Source organism: Cibotium barometz, chromosome 53 (assembly GCF_041138505.1).
Source record: "Cibotium barometz isolate CiBa-2024 chromosome 53, ASM4113850v1, whole genome shotgun sequence".
NCBI lineage: Eukaryota > Viridiplantae > Streptophyta > Polypodiopsida > Cyatheales > Cibotiaceae > Cibotium > Cibotium barometz.
In genome coordinates this window covers 9,891,047-9,909,980 of record NC_141098.1, presented here as the reverse complement: position 1 = coordinate 9,909,980, position 18,934 = coordinate 9,891,047, and the positions used below count along the sequence as shown (strand labels likewise).

Below are 18,934 nucleotides of genomic sequence, written 5' to 3'. Positions count from 1 at the left end.
TATAGAGAGAGAGTAGAGAGAGAGAGAGAGATATGCTGGAAATTCAGTATATTGCTATAGTACAAAAAGGTACTCTTACACACAGCCCTAGGCTGCCTTGAATAAAAGGTGAATAACACCCAAAACTGTCCCCAAATGGGACTCCTACCGACCCAAACCCCTAGAGGGTTGAATGCCTTAACAATGAGCACATGGTCCCTTTTTATAGGACCTCTCCAAGCTTGGCCAACTCGCCGACTGCTGGTCGGCCAGTCCACCTTCCATAAAATATCCTCAGCGCTGCCCGACCTGAAATACCACCCTTGCTCATCATGCGCGCGCCGGCTCCTGCCTTCCTCTGATTCAGCCGACCAGTGCTGGTTCAGCCGACCCCATGTCCTGGCTCCTAACGCATGGTCATGAAGCCCCTCCAGGCCTTGCTCTGAATCCACCTTTGTCCTCTTGTGCTCCTATCTAGTTCATAGTCTTTATCTGGCTGCCTCCTCTAGATCAGCACGTGAGGATTGTCCATGGCATTGATCATGCACAAACTTGATGACGGGATTCCAACCTGTCCTTGGATGACTGTCATCATCCCAATCTTTTCCCGAAGTCCCTCTATCATCCATCCATCCCTAGCAACCCTTTTCTCTGAAAGCCCGGCCTGTTCTCCATAGTCCACAATCCATTCTTGCCCTGACTCTGAACACCGTCTTGGTCTTCATTCCTAAGAGATGAGTATGGCACTCTCATATCACCCTTGGAGGGTAAACCTCCCTTGGGACCGTTGCCTAAGAACCTATCTGGCTCACAGGACTGCCATCCCCTTTGGCTTTGTGGAACACTACCAACAAAGCTCCTAGGAGCTCTTCCCGATCTGTGTTCCTTGCCTTGGCCTTCATATCCATGTACTTTCCTGTACCTTGGACCTGTACACCATCATATGGGACTTAATCAGCGTTTAGCTTTGCTGAGCCTGATGCTCTGATGAGAAGGCCATTATTTGAGGTTATCTTGGCCACTGGTGCCATCTTGATGCAACAAGGACGTGCTATTGCATTTGACAGTTATAAACACTCTACGATTCAAGTAGGATACCTAGTATATGACAAGGAATTTTTGGCTATTGTTCATGCCTATCGTGCATGGAAACATTATCTCCTTGGTGCGGATTCACTGGTCAAAATAAATCATCATTCTTTGAAGTACATCTTCACGCAGCCAGTTATGAATGCTAGGCAAGCGCGTTGGGTCGACTTCTTAGCCAATTTTCATATGACAATTGAGTATGTTCCTGGTCTTACCAATGTGGTTGCGGATGCTCTCAGTCGCCTTGGCTCAAGAAGTTTGTGGACGATGACTTTCCAGTTTTAGATGTTTTGGATTATGTTCCAAAAATCGAAGAAGAATACATACTCATAATTCCAGAGACAATTCTTGATGTCAGATAGAAAGAAACACGACATAAGCTCACTACATAATTTTTGGGTAAATGGAGAGATCTTGATGATTCTGACTCTACTTGGCAAAGTGATGAAGACTTACAGGAATATCCTAAACTTCTTCAGGAATTCTTTCAAAGACAACCATCTCGTCTTTAGCCGGAGTCTTATTTTAAGTGACACGGAATGTCACGATTGTGACTAACTCTCTTAATCTCTACCTAATTACTCCTTAATCTCTCATTAACTGTAAAGACACTTGTGACGGGTCACACCCTTGCACATGGGTCACTATCAAAGGACATGCCTATTCATTAAAGACACCCCTTCACAAGGATGTGCCTCTTCAATTGTACCTTTTCGGCCTCTATTTAAGAAAGGCCCCTGTCTCAATGCAATCATTCAATCTTTTCCTATAGTGTTTGTCTTATGTTCATTAATAAATAATCCTTTAAAAAGGTACTAATACAGTACAAGTATGGCACTGATGATGAGCTAGTGTCACACGGCACCTCAATGCATGGGTGCGTGTGACAACGCTTGCCAAAAGTCAGCCCCAAATCAGCCAACACAACTTCACAAAGGTCTATGCAATCCAACAAGTCAAGTCAATTGGTAGCATCTTTGTACTCAGCTTAATCCAATAGTAAAATCAAAATACACTGTAAGGAGGCGGCCCTTAAGTGGGTGAATCGAGACCCAATCACGTGTCATCTGTCTTCTCCTCTCAGTTTCTTCAAGCTAAAGTAATTGAATCATTAACCCACGGGTCTGCTAAACCCTAACTCTCCTTGACTACAAGGTACATCTCCTCAATTGTCTTGGCATGCATCTAAGGACTGATGCATGTGACAGTTTGCTCTTTCATTTTTATAATGCCAGAGAATACTCTTTCACGGACGCAAAGCCAGAACCACAGTTGCCCAGAGTTCAGCAAGGCTCGCAAGTTTTGGCAGGGACTATGCATCCACAACAAATGGCTCTTCTTCAAAGGTCGTCTGGGCGTCCTCCCAGAATTCACAAAGACATTGTTGCAGGAGCAGCATGATTACATATAAGGCAAACACAGGGGTATGCAAAGTACATTGGAGAAACTGGAAGGCATATTCTTTTGACCTCACATGAGATTCAATCACATCAGCCAATGCCCAATTAGTGAAAAGATAAAGGGACTGCAGCTTATGGCTTTAGAGATTCTAGAAATTTCTTTTGAGCAAATCAGTATGAACTCCGTGACTAACTTATGTCCTAGTTTGGAAAAGCAGAACACATAGTCATTGACCGTTGTAGACAGGTTAAGCAAGTTCAGAATGTTGATGCCATGCAAAGGCAATGTCACAGCTGAAGACACTGCCCGATTATTCATATGATATTGGTACCCCGAGGCATGCATACCCAAGACTATTGTGTCATACCAGGTTTTGGGATTCTGGAGGCAGTCAATCAGTGGATTAACGAAGTTCAAGCATATTACAAACATTGTGCACATCAGCACAGGAAAGGTGTAAAGTTCACTGTTGTGCATCACTAAACAGAAGTTGAAGCAGGTTGGAAAGAAGTGCCCGAAGATGCTCTCTAGAAATTATGTCCCTTTTCCCATCACCAGTGTCATGAGATGAATACCGAGAGCTGGACAATGCACAACAGATTTCATGTCTCTCTACCCACAAACATATTGGTCCCCCACTCACAGTAGTACAAGAGGAGGATTAGCCTGCCCTACTTTTAATAGTGAGGAGATTCTAGTTCCAAACAAATAGCATTGCATAGATTTAAGCATGGGTCCCGAAGGAGAGTCATGCAGTATCTGACAAAGTCCGACAAAGTTTTTGCACAGAACCTTAAGCACCATTTGAATGATGAACCCTTTTTCAGGGATTATCCAACTTTATTATCAGTTGATAGGAAAGCAATGCAGTTGCCACCTCTCGAACAAGCTAATGGTGATGCATTGGCTCACGCTCCTATGCATCCAGACTCCAGAGGTGCCATTTCCCTCACAGATATGCAATGTCATCACCTTGGCATGGATCCATTTGTCCACTTGTGAGCCCTATTTGATAAAGGGACAAAGGCCTGTATGCCAGTGAGGATGAAGGGCGCACATAGGTAGATTGGAATGCATGCCTATGAATGGGAGGATCATGGCCTTGAGGCATTGGCTTATGTAACTGAACAGACCAGAAACTTAAGCACAAATGTCGACAACTGAGTTTGGGCATAAACCATCATGGAAGGGAAGCACCCAGCTTTGGAGGCCTTCGACAGCCCAAATGCAGCCCTGGCCAGGCTGTAGTTGTGGGAAGCAAAGGTGGAAGGAAGCGTGCGCGTGCGCGTGCGCGTTGTCGTGCCATGGCACGTCTATGATGTGAAACCGTGCATGTGAGGCCATCAAATACAAATCCAGATGCATGAGTTAAGTGCCATGACGAGTCATTATATGATGCCATGTACATATGTTCATATTGTAAATGAGGTTCAATAAGATGAGTTGAGGCAGTGCAAGATCTAGGAGTTTTTGTACATGAATGTGGTGTGAATTATGGAGTTTCATGCATATGATGGACCTTGTAGTAGGGAACATCCTTCTTAACATGTATGGAAATGCAAAGGTTTGATGCCAGATGAGTTAAAAGAAATTCAGTGGGAGCCAGTGTTGTGAGAACTCATCCAAGTCTGTCGAGCCATTAAAAAGAGCTTCTCTCAGCTTGTTGGTCTCCAGAGCTGGCAGTGGCAGCTTTGACTATGAGTATGTTAATAAGAAGGATGAGGAAGTGGATGTGTCTCTAAGTTGGCTTCAGTGCAACCACCACTTAAGCTTGGTCTCTCGCTTGCAAGCCACCCGGAGGATAAAGATGAACAAGAGGAGGAGGAGTAAGAGGCGGTTGATGGATTCCTTTTATGAAAATGATGAGGCCTTCGCTAGAGCTTTACAAGAGGGTGAGCACCATGATGCAACCATACTTCTATGTGGACATTCTTTTGGAAGTGAGAGTCTCCAACGTGTTCTAGAAAATAATGCCTGTATATCATGCGGAGCAGTAGCTAAGAGGGAAGATATGGCGCCAAATCATGGGGTGCTTTAATGGATGATGCAACCGCTTACATGCATACTTGCTTCTCTATATTGGTAATGAAAGAAATGAATATGAGACATTTGGCTGGCAGCTTATGTGTAATAAACTCTAGAAGAAACACAAGCATTAATGCGCAGTTTTTTAAAATGGAAAGCCGACTATTAAGCTGCAAAAGGTGGTGGGGGGGCGCCGAGTTCTCCGCGGGAAAAAGAGAAAAAACCCGAGGTGGACGGCGGCGAGGAAGAAAAAAGAAGAAAAATTCTGCAGAGATAGGGAACAGCGTCCATTCGACCAGTACGTTTGGTTTCGTGCAATCAGCGACTGTGTATGGCGTGTTGGGGCTTGAAATAGAGAGCAAAGTTGCTTCTATCTATTGATATGCTTTTATCAAAAATTCAGAAAAACCAGCTTCGCGCCGGCTGTGCGCTGTCTGCAGCAAAAGGATTGAGTGGGAAATAGCAAAAATCCAGGAGTGATTCACAATAATATTTTCAGATAAGTCGTGTTTTTCTTAAATTTATTTTTTTGACTACCTTTCAAACCTTAGAGGTTTTGTAAATCATGAACGTCTGGATACGAGGAGTTGTGATATTAAGGCACTGGATATCTGAATTGTTTCTACCCTAATGGAACCAGAGTGCAAGCTTCGAAATTTCTTAAAACCATGAGAACATGTTATAGATATGCCATATATTGTCTTGTACTTGTGAGTTGTTGAAATTTATAAACAGGTTTTCAGGTGATAAAGAACATTATGAGATGTTGGGAATGGTGACAGTGGATGTATGGAATGAAAAGGGACACATGTATGTTGGAAATACTTAAAGGTTATGATATGCTTTCATGTGATTAGCTGGAAAGTTTTGGAAAAAGAAGGCAGTGAATCTATGCTTGGAAAGGGATAAACAATTGGAACACGAATTCAAGGATGGATTTGTCCAATGCTTTTTGGAAAATTTTGAATGTGAGTTTCCTTGTTAAGATTGGCACCAACTCTCACAGCTAGAAGTCTCGTACTTTCCTGGCTAATCCGCACACGTCACGACAGCTTTTTGGTGAACCCGACGTGAAACTGCTGGGGTGAGAGTGTGGTGAAATATACAGGGAAGCTATGGCTGAGAATTCTGAGGGTCAGGGGGTTCATTTTGACCCCGGAGTTATGCAGATGTTTCAGATGTTTACCATGTACATGCAACAGCAACAAGCTGCTGAGAGGGGACAAATTTCCACGACCAAGGCATTACAATCAATTGTGAAAAAGGTGGATCAATTTGATGGGAAGGACATTACAAAGTACCTGCGCAATTATATAAAGGAGATGGAGCTAAACAGGGTGACTGAGGAGGATATGGTTCGAAGTTTCGAGCTGGTATGTGTTCCTGAGATAAGAGAGCGCATAAGAGGATTGCAGACGGCACATGGTGGCAGAAATTGGGAGGAGTTCAAGCTTGCTTTAAAGGATGAATACTTCATGGAGGATTCTGAGCGAGTGACCAAACGAACTTTCTTGGAATGGGTCACAAAACCTAAAATGGGAATTTCTGCCACAGAATTGCTAAGAGAGTTTGAGAAGCGTTATGCCCAGTTGTCAAGGATAGAGCGTGCAACTTTGGACAGAGAAAAGACAGAGCTCTTCTTACAAGCAGCTGGGAAAGATCTCCAGGAGAAATTGGAAATCCTCCTTGAGGATAAGGATACAGAACAGGGATTAAAGAGTGATTGGAATGATGTTGAGGATGCAGTCACTATGTTAGCAAAGCGGCAGCGGAGGAGGGATAAAATGGTGATGGGCTCTGCACCCCCCATAGCTGCTGTTACCCCTGAGAATCTACCCAAACCAGCTGCTACAATTCCCAAGGTAGATGGGCCGATGGATGAGCTTATCAAGGATATGCGTGTATGCGTGACTTAAAATTGAAGATGTCCAGGATTGAAGAAAAAGGTCTACCATTGGGGCAGGCTTCTATGCAAAGGCCTCAAACCAAAGAAGGGTTTACATATAGATGCATATGGTGTGATGACCCAGAGCATGCAAAGAAGGATTGTACCAGCTATAAAGAAGCTCTTAAAAATCAACTTGTGTTTTTCAAAGATGGGAAAATCCATCTTACAGAGACTGGTCTTCCATTGAGTACAAACTTTGGGAAAGGAGGGATGAAAAAGCTGGTAGAGGATATGGCTGCTAGTCATGCCATTTCTATGGTTGAGGCAGCAACCTATGGATTAAAGGTTGGTCAATTAAAGCAGGGATTTGAGAATGATGAGGATTATGAGAATGAGAATTTTTGGCCATCAACAATGGAATTAATTGCGTCAAAGAAAGTGTCAAAGCAAGCTTTGCATGAGACAGGTGATTGTATACGTCTTGAGACTGGCTGGGAGGAGCCTGTGGATTCTTTATCCATTCATGCCTATATTGCCAAATGCCAAAATAATGAGGCACAGGTAGAGGAGAAGCGTAAAAGGGAAAATGAGGAAGGAGGACCATCAAAAAGAGTTACACGTGGAAGTGAAAAGAAGGATCCTGGGCCATCACATATGCCTCCACAGCATAGCAGACCTCCACAGGATGTTTCAATGGAAGAAGTGCCAGCAAAAATAAAGGAGAAGGGTAAAGGGAAAAGTCCACTCTACAAGCTTCAATCTGATATTGAAGTTGCAACAGATCTCAAAAAGGTACTTGAAGAAAGGATTCTAAACAGCAGGGTGGAATTCACACTGGGGGAAGTCTTGGGGATTGCAAAGAAAGAATTTCATGATGAGATAATTGATATTATACGAAGAAAAAGGCAGTCCATAATTGAATCTATTCCATCACAAGGGGAGGCAAGCACTTCCAAGACTCATGGAGTACAGGTACAGAAAAAGGAAGAGAGAGAAAATGTGGTGGAATGTAATCACTCTGCTGATGGGGCACGGCAAGTGCGCTTTGTGGAAGAGGATGATGAAAAAGAAGTTCTTACAAAGAGTCATTACTCCAGGAGCCATTGGGCAAGAGCAACCACTGAAACCCTTGTCAAGATAGGTGATTTGGAAGAGCCATATGTCGCTCTAATTGATCATGGGTCTGAAATAAATCTTATGGCTAAAAATCTCTACAACAAATGTAAGTGGCCAATGGATGTGGATCATGGGTGGATGATTAAAGCAGCCAATAACTCATCTGGAGAGCTTTATGCAGCATGTCCAAATGTAAGGGTAACTATAGGGGATGTGAAGGATGATCAGAATTTCTTTGTTCAGGAGATGTCATCGTATCCCCTTATCCTTGGGCAACCCTACATTACAGCTGTAAGGATGGAAACAAAAGTTTTGGATGATGGTTCAGCATATGCAAGAATAAGGAGTAAAGATGGCAAAAAAGCTGTTCAGTTTTTGACAGTTTGCATTAACCATGAAAGGAATCGTGAGTCTCTTCGAGCACATTCACTCCCAAAGATAAACAGAGAGTTCATGAATTACAGGGAGATGAGGGATTTTGGCCAGGTGCCATTGTAAAGCGGGATTCCAATGGTACAAGGGGAAATGAGTTCTCGCAGGACTCAATCAATGTAAATAGCTTTTCAGCAAATTTTCAAGGATTCTCCAGCTATGGGTCACTGATTTTTGTAAAAAGCAAGGATTTGAAGCGTGGCATGCAAAAACATATACAAAATGAACAAAAAAGTTTTGAGCAGTGTGGTCTTTTGGAGAAGAATGAGTTTATTTCAGGGGTGCTTGATGAGGTGTCATTTGTAGATACTATGGATGTGCTTTTTGATATGGGAAGAGCATGCTTACAGGGTGGAAATGAAATGATAAAGGTGTCATCTGTGGAGATGTATGATATAATCCAGGAATTTGAGGGGGTGGAATGTAAAAACATGAATTGTGAGATGGATGCTCATGTTGATACAAAGTATAAAACGGTTGCAAAGAAGGTGAAACCAGTTGCCTTGCCCTTGCCACCGGGAAGCAAGGAGAAGATAGATGAAGCTTCTATGCAGCCAAATCTTAGAGATCCGAAGAAAATTGGGCATAAATTTACTCAAGAAACTCTAAAAGAGCTGAAGATTGGTGAGAAGGATTTTCTGTTGCCAGTTGAAAGGGAATGCTTTGAGGAGATGCTTGTAAAACATGGGAAAGCCTTTGCTTTTCAGCCGCATGAGATAGGCTGTGTTGATCCAAGTGTAACAGCACCAATGGTGATCTTTACTGTTCCACATGTGCCCTGGAACCTGCGGCCAATTCCAATACCAAAGGCTCTCTTGCCAAAGTTGATGGAATTACTAAAGGAAAAGATCAGGATGGGAATCTTGGAGCCTTCATGTGCCCCATATTCCAACAGATGGTTTACTGTACCAAAGAAAAATGGGACATTGCGCTTTATTCAAGACATGCAACCTGTAAACAAAGTCACAATCAGGAATGTGGGAGCAGGCCCAATTGTGGATGAGTTTGCAGAAGCATTTGCAGGGAAAGCTATATACTCTATGGGTGATCTGTATTCGGGATATGATCAGTTCCAGCTGGATATACAAAGCAGGGACTTGACCACAATGAGAACTCCTTTGGGATTAGTAAGGATGTGTACCTTACCATAGGGAGCCACTAACTCAGTGGCACATATGATGAATGGAATGAATAAAGTCTTACGAGACTTCATACCACAAAAAACTATGCCATTTTTGGATGATGTGCCAATAAAGGGCTGTGATGAGAAAGACAAAGATGAGGATTTGGATTCAAAAGGGTGCCGCAAGTTTGTGGCAAATCATATAAAGGATTGTGACATGATTCTATCCAGGCTTGAAGAAGTGAATCTTACTTTATCTGGACTGAAATCAGTGTTTGGGGTTGGTGAAGTGCTAATAGTGGGACATCTTTGTAGTACTAGTGGACGCCGTCCTTGTCCAGCCAAAATAGATGCAATACAAAGAATGAAAGAGACATGCATTAATGTTACAGAGCTGAGGAGATTTCTTGGAGCATGTGTCTTTTATGTTATTTGGATCCCACATTATGCACATGTAGCAGATCCTCTTTATCAACTTTTGAGGAAAAATCAAAAATTTCTGTGGAGTGCAGTACATATTAAAGCTATGCGGAAGCTGAAATATTTGCTCCAATCATCACCCATTTTGAGAAAGGCAGATTATGAGTGTGGCAGGCCTGTGATTGTTACAGTTGATACTAGTCCTACTGGGATAGGATGGGCAGTAGGGCAAGATGATGAGGATGATCATAGGTATGTAATTAGATTTGGAGCAAAGGTATTAAGCTTTCGGCAACGAAAGTATCCACAGATCAAGAGAGAATTATGGGGGATAGTCACTGCTCTAAAATGTGAAAAAGAATATCTTATTGGGGCATCTGTACTTGTGGAAACTGATTGCTTGCCACTTCTTGGGATAATAGCAAGTTGTACCACTCCAGATATTGCTATGCTTAGGTGGATTGCTTATATCAAGTCACTAAATCCTGAGTTTGAGCATATTGCGGGAAAAGATAATCCAGTTGCAGATATGCTATCAAGAGCCAGGTATGAAGATGAGAAAGAGATGATTAGTGACATTGATGATGTGGGTACAAAGTTCTATACTACAGCATATGCAAAAGGGGATTATATTTGCCTATCAAATGCACTTGAGTCTTTTATTGAGGAAATATATGAAGGAGATTGGTTGCTTATTGGTCAATATTTGAGTACTCTGACAAGGCAAAAAAATTGGTCTGACTCAGAATTTAAGAGGATCCGCAGAAAAGCATATGGTTATTTCCTAAAGGATGGGTATCTCTGGAAGCATCCTAAGCAGAGGAATGCTATGCCACAGAGAGTCATATGTGATAAAGAGACTCAAGGAAAGCTTGTGAAAGAATTCCATGAGAGTCTCTGGGCTGGGCATAGAAGTGTGTGGGCCACCTTTACCAAAATAAAGGAAAAATATTGGTGGAGAGGAATGTACAAGGATATTTCCCAATATGTGGAAACATGCATAGTATGCCAAATGTACTCAAATGTGCGGCATCGTGATGGCTTGCAACCAACCTACCCACCTGCCATGCACTACAAATGGGTAGTGGATCTAGTTACAATGCCTTTGGGAATTTGGCAGATGCGGTACATTGTACTTGCAAGAGAAGATTTGACAAATCAGGTAGAAGGGCGTGCTCTTAGAACAAAGAGTACAGAAACAGTATGCAAATTTCTCTTGGAAGATGTGATCTGCCGGTATGGTTGTGTTGGGAAGATAACAGCTGATAGGGGTGAGTTAGATGTTGAAGAAGCAAGGGAATTCTTCTCTAGAATTGGTATCAAACTGTCCCTAACATGTGCTTACAATCCTGAGGGCAATGGGAAAAGTGAGCGAGGGCATCCTCCAATCATTAAAGCTTTGGCTAAGGCATGCAGAGAAAGAATGCGAGAGTGGCCAAAGCTGCTACCATATGCCTTGTGGGCTGACCGTACAACTCATAGCTCAGTGACAGGATACATGCCTGCAGAATTGATGTATGGTCAAAAGCCAGTGATGCCAGTTGAAGAAGTAGTTCTAACTTGGAATGTATTGCCCTGGGCGGAAGGATTGAGCAGAGATGACCTCCTTGCATTGCGAATAAGACAGTTGGAGAGGAGGCCTGGAGATATAGAGCTTGCTAAAGCTCGCTTGAAAGATGCAAGGTTGAAAAATAAAGAAAGATTTGATAGTAGACACAGACTCCGGCCAAAACCTATTGAAGAAGGTGATTGGGTTCTAATGTATGATAGTAGCCTTGACAACCAATTCACTGTTCAAAGAAAATTTGCAAAAAGATGGTTTGGCCCTTACATTGTCAAGCATGTGCATGGAAATGCTACGTATACTCTGTGTGAGCTTGATGGAACAGAAGTAAAGAATCTTGTGGCTGGCAAAAGAATCAAGATATTTAAAAGAAGGCATGATAGTGATCCTTTTGATTCACAAGAAATTCAGGATGAGAGGCTTGACAGTGGTAGTATGGATATGGTTGAAGAGGAAGAGGATGATCTTCCTGGAACTGCAGAAGATGAAGACGACATCCAGCTATATGTGGACCTTGATGATGATTTGGCACATACCAGAGGATGTGCAGGTTTAGAGGGGGTGGATGTCGTGCCATGGCACGTCTATGATGTGAAACCGTGCATGTGAGGCCATCAAATACAAATCCAGATGCATGAGTTAAGTGCCATGACGAGTCATTATATGATGCCATGTACATATGTTCATATTGTAAATGAGGTTCAATAAGATGAGTTGAGGCAGTGCAAGATCTAGGAGTTTTTGTACATGAATGTGGTGTGAATTATGGAGTTTCATGCATATGATGGACCTTGTAGTAGGGAACATCCTTCTTAACATGTATGGAAATGCAAAGGTTTGATGCCAGATGAGTTAAAAGAAATTCAGTGGGAGCCAGTGTTGTGAGAACTCATCCAAGTCTGTCGAGCCATTAAAAAGAGCTTCTCTCAGCTTGTTGGTCTCCAGAGCTGGCAGTGGCAGCTTTGACTATGAGTATGTTAATAAGAAGGATGAGGAAGTGGATGTGTCTCTAAGTTGGCTTCAGTGCAACCACCACTTAAGCTTGGTCTCTCGCTTGCAAGCCACCCGGAGGATAAAGATGAACAAGAGGAGGAGGAGTAAGAGGCGGTTGATGGATTCCTTTTATGAAAATGATGAGGCCTTCGCTAGAGCTTTACAAGAGGGTGAGCACCATGATGCAACCATACTTCTATGTGGACATTCTTTTGGAAGTGAGAGTCTCCAACGTGTTCTAGAAAATAATGCCTGTATATCATGCGGAGCAGTAGCTAAGAGAGAAGATATGGCGCCAAATCATGGGGTGCTTTAATGGATGATGCAACCGCTTACATGCATACTTGCTTCTCTATATTGGTAATGAAAGAAATGAATATGAGACATTTGGCTGGCAGCTTACGTGTAATAAACTCTAGAAGAAACACAAGCATTAATGCGCAGTTTTTTAAAATGGAAAGCCGACTATTAAGCTGCAAAAGGTGGTGGGGGGGCGCCGAGTTCTCCGCGGGAAAAAGAGAAAAAACCAGAGGTGGACGGCGGCGAGGGAGAAAAAAGAAGAAAAATTCTGCAGAGATAGGGAACAGCGTCCATTCGACCAGTACGTTTGGTTTCGTGCAGTCAGCGACTGTGTATGGCGTGTTGGGACTTGAAATAGAGAGCAAAGTTGCTTCTATCTATTGATATGCTTTTATCAAATTCAGAAAAACCAGCTTCGCGCCGGCTGTGCGCTGTCTGCAGCAAAAGGATTGAGTGGGAAATAGCAAAAATCCAGGAGTGATTCACAATAATATTTTCAGATAAGTCGTGTTTTTCTTAAATTTATTTTTTTGACTACCTTTCAAACCTTAGAGGTTTTGTAAATCATGAACGTCTGGATACGAGGAGTTGTGATATTAAGGCACTGGATATTTGAATTGTTTCTACCCTAATGGAACCAGAGTGCAAGCTTCGAAATTTCTTAAAACCATGAGAACATGTTATAGATATGCCATATATTGTCTTGTACTTGTGAGTTGTTGAAATTTATAAACAGGTTTTCAGGTGATAAAGAACATTATGAGATGTTGGGAATGGTGACAGTGGATGTATGGAATGAAAAGGGACACATGTATGTTGGAAATACTTAAAGGTTATGATATGCTTTCATGTGATTAGCTGGAAAGTTTTGGAAAAAGAAGGCAGTGAATCTATGCTTGGAAAGGGATAACCAATTGGAACACGAATTCAAGGATGGATTTGTCCAATGCTTTTTGGAAAATTTTGAATGTGAGTTTCCTGTTAAGATTGGCACCAACTCTCACAGCTAGAAGTCTCGTACTTTCCTGGCTAATCCGCACACGTCACGACAGCGTGCTATGAGGACATTGCACAAATTCGATGACCCGATATATCATGCATTCATAATGGACAATGTTCTGTTTTTCTTTAAGTCATGCATGGATTCCAGCTATAACACAATATTGCGCAAAATCATGCATTTCGATGATATCATGCACATATATAGTGGCTAATGTTCTGTGTTGATAGAATTTCAGTACCTGGTTTTATGCAAACCCCCGTCCATTGATTACCATAAGAGCCCATCAATCTTCATGCAGAAGAGCTTAAAAATTGATTCTCTGCACAGCACAAACACAAACACACACACACAGAGCTAAGAGCAAGAATTATGCTACCTGGGATAAGGTGGACGCTTGGGCATGGACTGCAACCTTAGCTTCTGTTGGAGGAATGCGAGCATTTGTGAAAAATAAGGCTTCTGTCGACAGCGCATGAAAACTGAGCTTAGTGGTAGTGTAGTGTGGTGGCGATGGTGTGGGCACAGTGGAAGCCATGTTCTGCATGGGATGATTCCCCCAATCTTCAGAAAATTCACTACCCGCTCTTTACACACACACAGCCCAGCTGCTTAGGAGGTGTTCAAACAAGGGCCGGCCTTACACGCCCATCACCCAATAGTTTTAAGGGCTCAAGACACATGATGTGCTGGAGCTGATGTGGATTGCCAGCTCACGGCACGAACTCTCCATCTCTCTTCCTACCTCCCACCTCTAGCTACTCACCCAGCTGCTTAGGAGGTGTTCAAACTAGGGCCGGCCTTACACGCCCATCACCCAATAGTTTTAAGGGCTCAAGACACATGATGTGCTGGAGCTGATGTGGATTGCCAGCTCACGGCACGAACTCTCCATCTCTCTTCCTACCTCCCACCTCTAGCTACAATGAAATTCTTATGGCGAGACAACCAATCATAACCTTTCACCTGACATCTTGCTAGCTCGCCAGAGATTTGGCACACGATCCTTCTTCACACTCTCGCAAGGCATGCAAACCACGACGATCAGCTTCTTGCCATATACAAGCATCAAACACGAGATAAGTACTGTTTCACCCTCACTTTTCCACCATGCTCCCTAGTGTGACCCGGCCCTTAGTAGGTGTCTATCCATGATACCAAATGTTCGTTATGGCCCCCCAACTAGCAAGGAATAATCCCATTGCATCCTACAAGGCCTTAGTAGGTGTCTACCAAATGATACCAAATGTTCGTTGGACATGCACCCTTGTATATTGAGAACATGTGATCTTGCGCCACCATTTTCAACCATCTCATCGTACATCAGTTTGATTATCTCAAGGTAAATCGGTGTGACCACAAGCTTTTGCTTGCCCTTCTCTTTACCTAGTGAGAGTAAACATATTGCTCAATGAAATTCAAGCCTTAGAAGCCAAATCCTAGTTGTCATGCTACCCATTATTATCAATAGGTCAAGTGATTGTTCTCTTTGCACTTGACTTGTATGCCCTTTTGACGTTTCATATTCATTTCTCTCTTTGAGGTGGTTTGTTTCATTCACTTGTTAGGATATCACTTTAGTTAATGTTGAGCTTTCAATGTCAAAAAGAATCTATGAGGGGAAATCAACAAGCATTCAATTGCCAAAAGACAAAGTCCCCTACCTACTTAGCAAAATTACTTTGAACAAAAATGAGGGGTCCATGATCTTTCAAGTTTAAACAATTTGTGGATAATATTGAAGGCTCGCCAATTCCGCCAATGTTTACACCCTTTTGGCGTAAACACATTTTTATACTTACTTGTACATTTATATACATACATTATCAAAAAAGCTTAGCCAAGAGTTGTAATCTTTGAGTCCATGTTATAAAGCCTAATGCCATTTGTTCTTAGTCTTTTTTAAGTTTTGACCAACCATAGTGTGAATATGAGGTGTGGTATTCAAGTCACTTTGTGATTATTGTATAAACTACATAATTACAAGTAATTACAAGATTTCTTGCTTCATGTGTGTGAGAGAGAGATGGAGTGAGAGAGCTTGAGTAAGAGAGTGAGCCATCTATTGGTGCGGAGCAATCATGTGGTGAGTGACACACTAAACCAACAAAGTAAAGAGCATAGGAGAGGAGCGACCAAATGAAAGTTGCACTTTGGAGCTCGCTTAGTGTAGGTGCTCGGTGTGTGTAACAAGTAAGTTCTCAACAATAATTATATCCATTCTAGCCATAGATTATAGTTGTTGTTTTTTTTTGGGGGGGGGGGGGGGGGCTAGGGATATATTTGTTCTTGTTTCCTCTTTTGGATTCCTAGCTTGGCTCAATATAGTAGATAAGTAGAACTTGCCCATGGCTCTTGTGAGCTGGTGGTTATGTGTGTGTGAAGGAAAAAGGGTTTGTTAAGTGTTTTGAAAAAGGGTTTGTTAAGTGTTTTGAAAAGAAGAAAAGGTTGTTTTTGTGTGGTGTGTTTTACAACAAAGGGTTATGACCATTGGAAAACAATGGGGAAACCTTGTCAATGGGTGTCATTGTGGATATTTTTAGATTACATTGAAGGGTTATGACCATTGGAAACAGTGAGGGAAACCTTGTGAATGGGTGTCATTGCATAAATTAGATTCATTTGCATCAATTTTGTAACTTTTGTTTTTTGTTTGTTTGTGACAAAAAATCCATAGAAATTGTGATTAATTGCATACAAAATTGGGTGCGCATAGTCCTTATCTACTCTCATTGATACAAAAACAGCTTGAAGCTTGAAAACTCAATTTTTTATTTAAAAAATAAATGCCTATAATTACAAATCCAAATACCCACAAATGTTATGTCGAAACATTCCAACAATACGTTATGAGATTTAAAAAATTGGATAGCATTATCTAAATCAAATTAATTAGATTGTGACATGTGGCATGTGAATCATTAGCTAACATGTGGCATCTTATCGATCTAATTGGATTTATACATTGGTACTTTAGAAAATGTGTATCTATATTATGTAAGACCAAAACATACAAAATTTCCATGTATAATTTGGTTGGTACATTGTACAATCAAGTATACAATTGTACAATGGACAATTGAAAGCGTATGTTGGGAAGGTTCAATGGTACGTTAGACTATTGATTTGGAAATATCCTAGAAACATAAAAATGCTAGAAATTTATGAGAGATCGGTTCAACTTTGAACTAATCCCTTTAATGCACTTGTGTTCGAACGAATTCTTGAAAACGAACCCACCCAAACAACAATACATCAAAGAATCCAAAATCCTCATATAAGTCGAGCTTTGGTTCACGTCACTCTACTAAAGGGAGTGTAAAGTTATCTTTCATTGTTATGATGTTAAGTTTCTCACGAATTATCTTCAAGAACTTTATATTCCTTATCCAAAGAAAGCATTAACGATTCACATCTCTTGGAGTGTTAAATTATTTTGATAGATAATTTCAATCACACCATAACAATGGAGGTATGTGTTGACTTTATTTAACCAACCATTCACATCATTTAAATTTTCTTTTATTTTATAAAATAAGCATTCTCTTCCAAAACAGTTATACTCTATGTGTCAATTATTAAATGGATACCTGAGCGGTTTTGTCCCACCTATCCCAACCTCACCCAACCTTACTTTCAAACACGGGCCAGTTGATATGATGCAATTGAGGATAGTTGCTATCCTGGGCAGGAGGGATGCCACGGTTTGTCCGTCCATCCTTTTGTGGTGTTGGGGATGCCTAATAACTACTATGTTTGAAGCATGTCACTTGGGTGATTCCGAATATTCCATGTGTAGGACATATGAAATTAGGAATGGTTGGAACTAAGTGTTGGATTTAATGCTTATGTGTTGTCGTGTAACTTTAGCATATGTTGCTAATGTGAATGTGTTTGAATGGATAACCTTATGTAGGTTGCTGAGATTGATGGGCTTTATGCTCGTAAGTTGAAATGGTTAGGACGTGATGGTGGTGATATGGCATGAGTAATTACCGGGAAGGGTTTTCTCTATCACACACTGGATGAGAGTTGTTTTCTCAAGAAAGATGCACTGATCTGGTGTGTTTGATCACCCTTTGGGGTCATTGGGGACGCCCATGTCTTAGAGAAAATTGGACTTGAGTACAGGTTAGTACTCATGATTACTATCGGTGTTAGTAGTTGTGAGTTGCTAACATTGTGTGATGGTGGAGACAACTGGTATAGTTGGAGAGAGTGTGAACATGCGTTGCTCATTAGCTAGGGTGAATATGGCATGAATATAAGACAATGGATCGAGATTGTTAATATCTTAACAACAATATTGGGTTTTTGGTATGATGGGTATGCTTCTTACCAACTGTTATTGTTTTTGGAAATACAAAATAAAAAAAATAGCAACATGCATACCTTGTTGATGGTTTTAGTAGGACTTGCCAAACACATTTTATTGGTAATGTATGATTTAATGTACCATGTGCACAACCCTGCTGGTTTGTTGGACTTTTCTTTTGTCAAATTTCTAGACCAGGTTTTGCAAGCTACGCAACTGTTGAGGACAATTGCTTTCTTAACCAGGAGGATTGTTATGTGAGTGAACTTTCTTGAGAATTTAATTATATTTATTTAATAAAAATTATAGTTAGAGATGAGAGTATATGAATATCTCTAAATAATTTAAAAAATATAAAGAAAATAAATTTATGATAAAAATAGCATATTTATGATAGAGATCCCAAAAAGTAGGTCGGTTTTTGTATACGGTTGAATTTAGCGAAACGGTTCATGCGGAGTTGTAGACCAAGCCTATTCTCGTAATTTTAAGTACTGACTTGACTATATTCTGACAAAAAACCAGAGAGATACAGAGCGGCTACAAGTTACAGGCTTGTACTTGTATATAAGGAGCCAAGACAGGCAAACGTCTACAGGGAGTATTAGTTCTCTTATTGTTTTCCTTATATGGATTAAATATTTCATAAGAGAGAGAGAGAGAGAGAGAGAGAGAGAGAGAGAGAGAGAGAGAGAGAGAGAGAGAGAGAGAGATTAAACATGGTTTGTAAGAATTGTAGGTTCCTTGGATGAAGCTCTCTTTTCTTTCCATCCTCTGTTTTCTCCTTTGATGATAAGATGTATTGATTGTATCAAATTACTTCATACCTTAATATATCATTGAAATACTCATACGTGAGATCGCGGGTCTCGCATATGGGGGGGAGGCAAATTGGACCCAATGCTTTTATCTTGTATTCATAAATATTTTTCCGTTTAAGTTTTCCGTTCAATTCTTCTTCTAAGGTTGATGTATTAACTTAGTTAACTTATTTAAAATAATTTGTAAAATTTATTAAAAGCTTGTACTTGGAGAAAAGGTCTTGTAATAGACAAGAAAGGGCTCTAGTCAAGTATACGAGCATGGATGAGTTGGCAAAAATAATCTACTCACAAAAAACTATACCACTGGTAGGGACAACCCCAAGGGCAACCATAGCTACTTTCACAAGGCGAACACTGCTCAATTCAAGCTCCTCTACACTCAAAGATTTCTCTAACTCCACTACTCTCTTCGAATCTTTTACTCCTTTCCTTGACATTTACTCAACATCTCTTTTCTTAGGGAGT

The 18,934-nt window shown here is 41.2% G+C and overlaps 1 protein-coding gene across 3 annotated transcripts in view; it reads right to left on the bottom strand.

Annotated features, from left to right (window-relative positions):
• LOC147608267 (chaperone protein dnaJ-like protein) overlaps positions 1-13,969 on the bottom strand; it is a 44,192-nt gene extending 30,223 nt beyond the window's left edge. For 2 of the 3 annotated variants that reach the window (XR_015264458.1, XM_086789240.1), the window contains exon 1: positions 13,710-13,968. Coding sequence is in view for 1 of the 3 variants with exons in the window: in XM_086789240.1 (XP_086645366.1) it covers positions 13,710-13,877 (168 nt within the window). In the remaining 2 variants the exon portion in view is untranslated. Of the gene's footprint in view, positions 1-13,709 lie in introns of all 3 variants that reach the window. The other variant, XR_015264459.1, reaches the window with a different exon arrangement.
• Between the last annotated feature and the right edge of the window lie 4,965 nt (positions 13,970-18,934).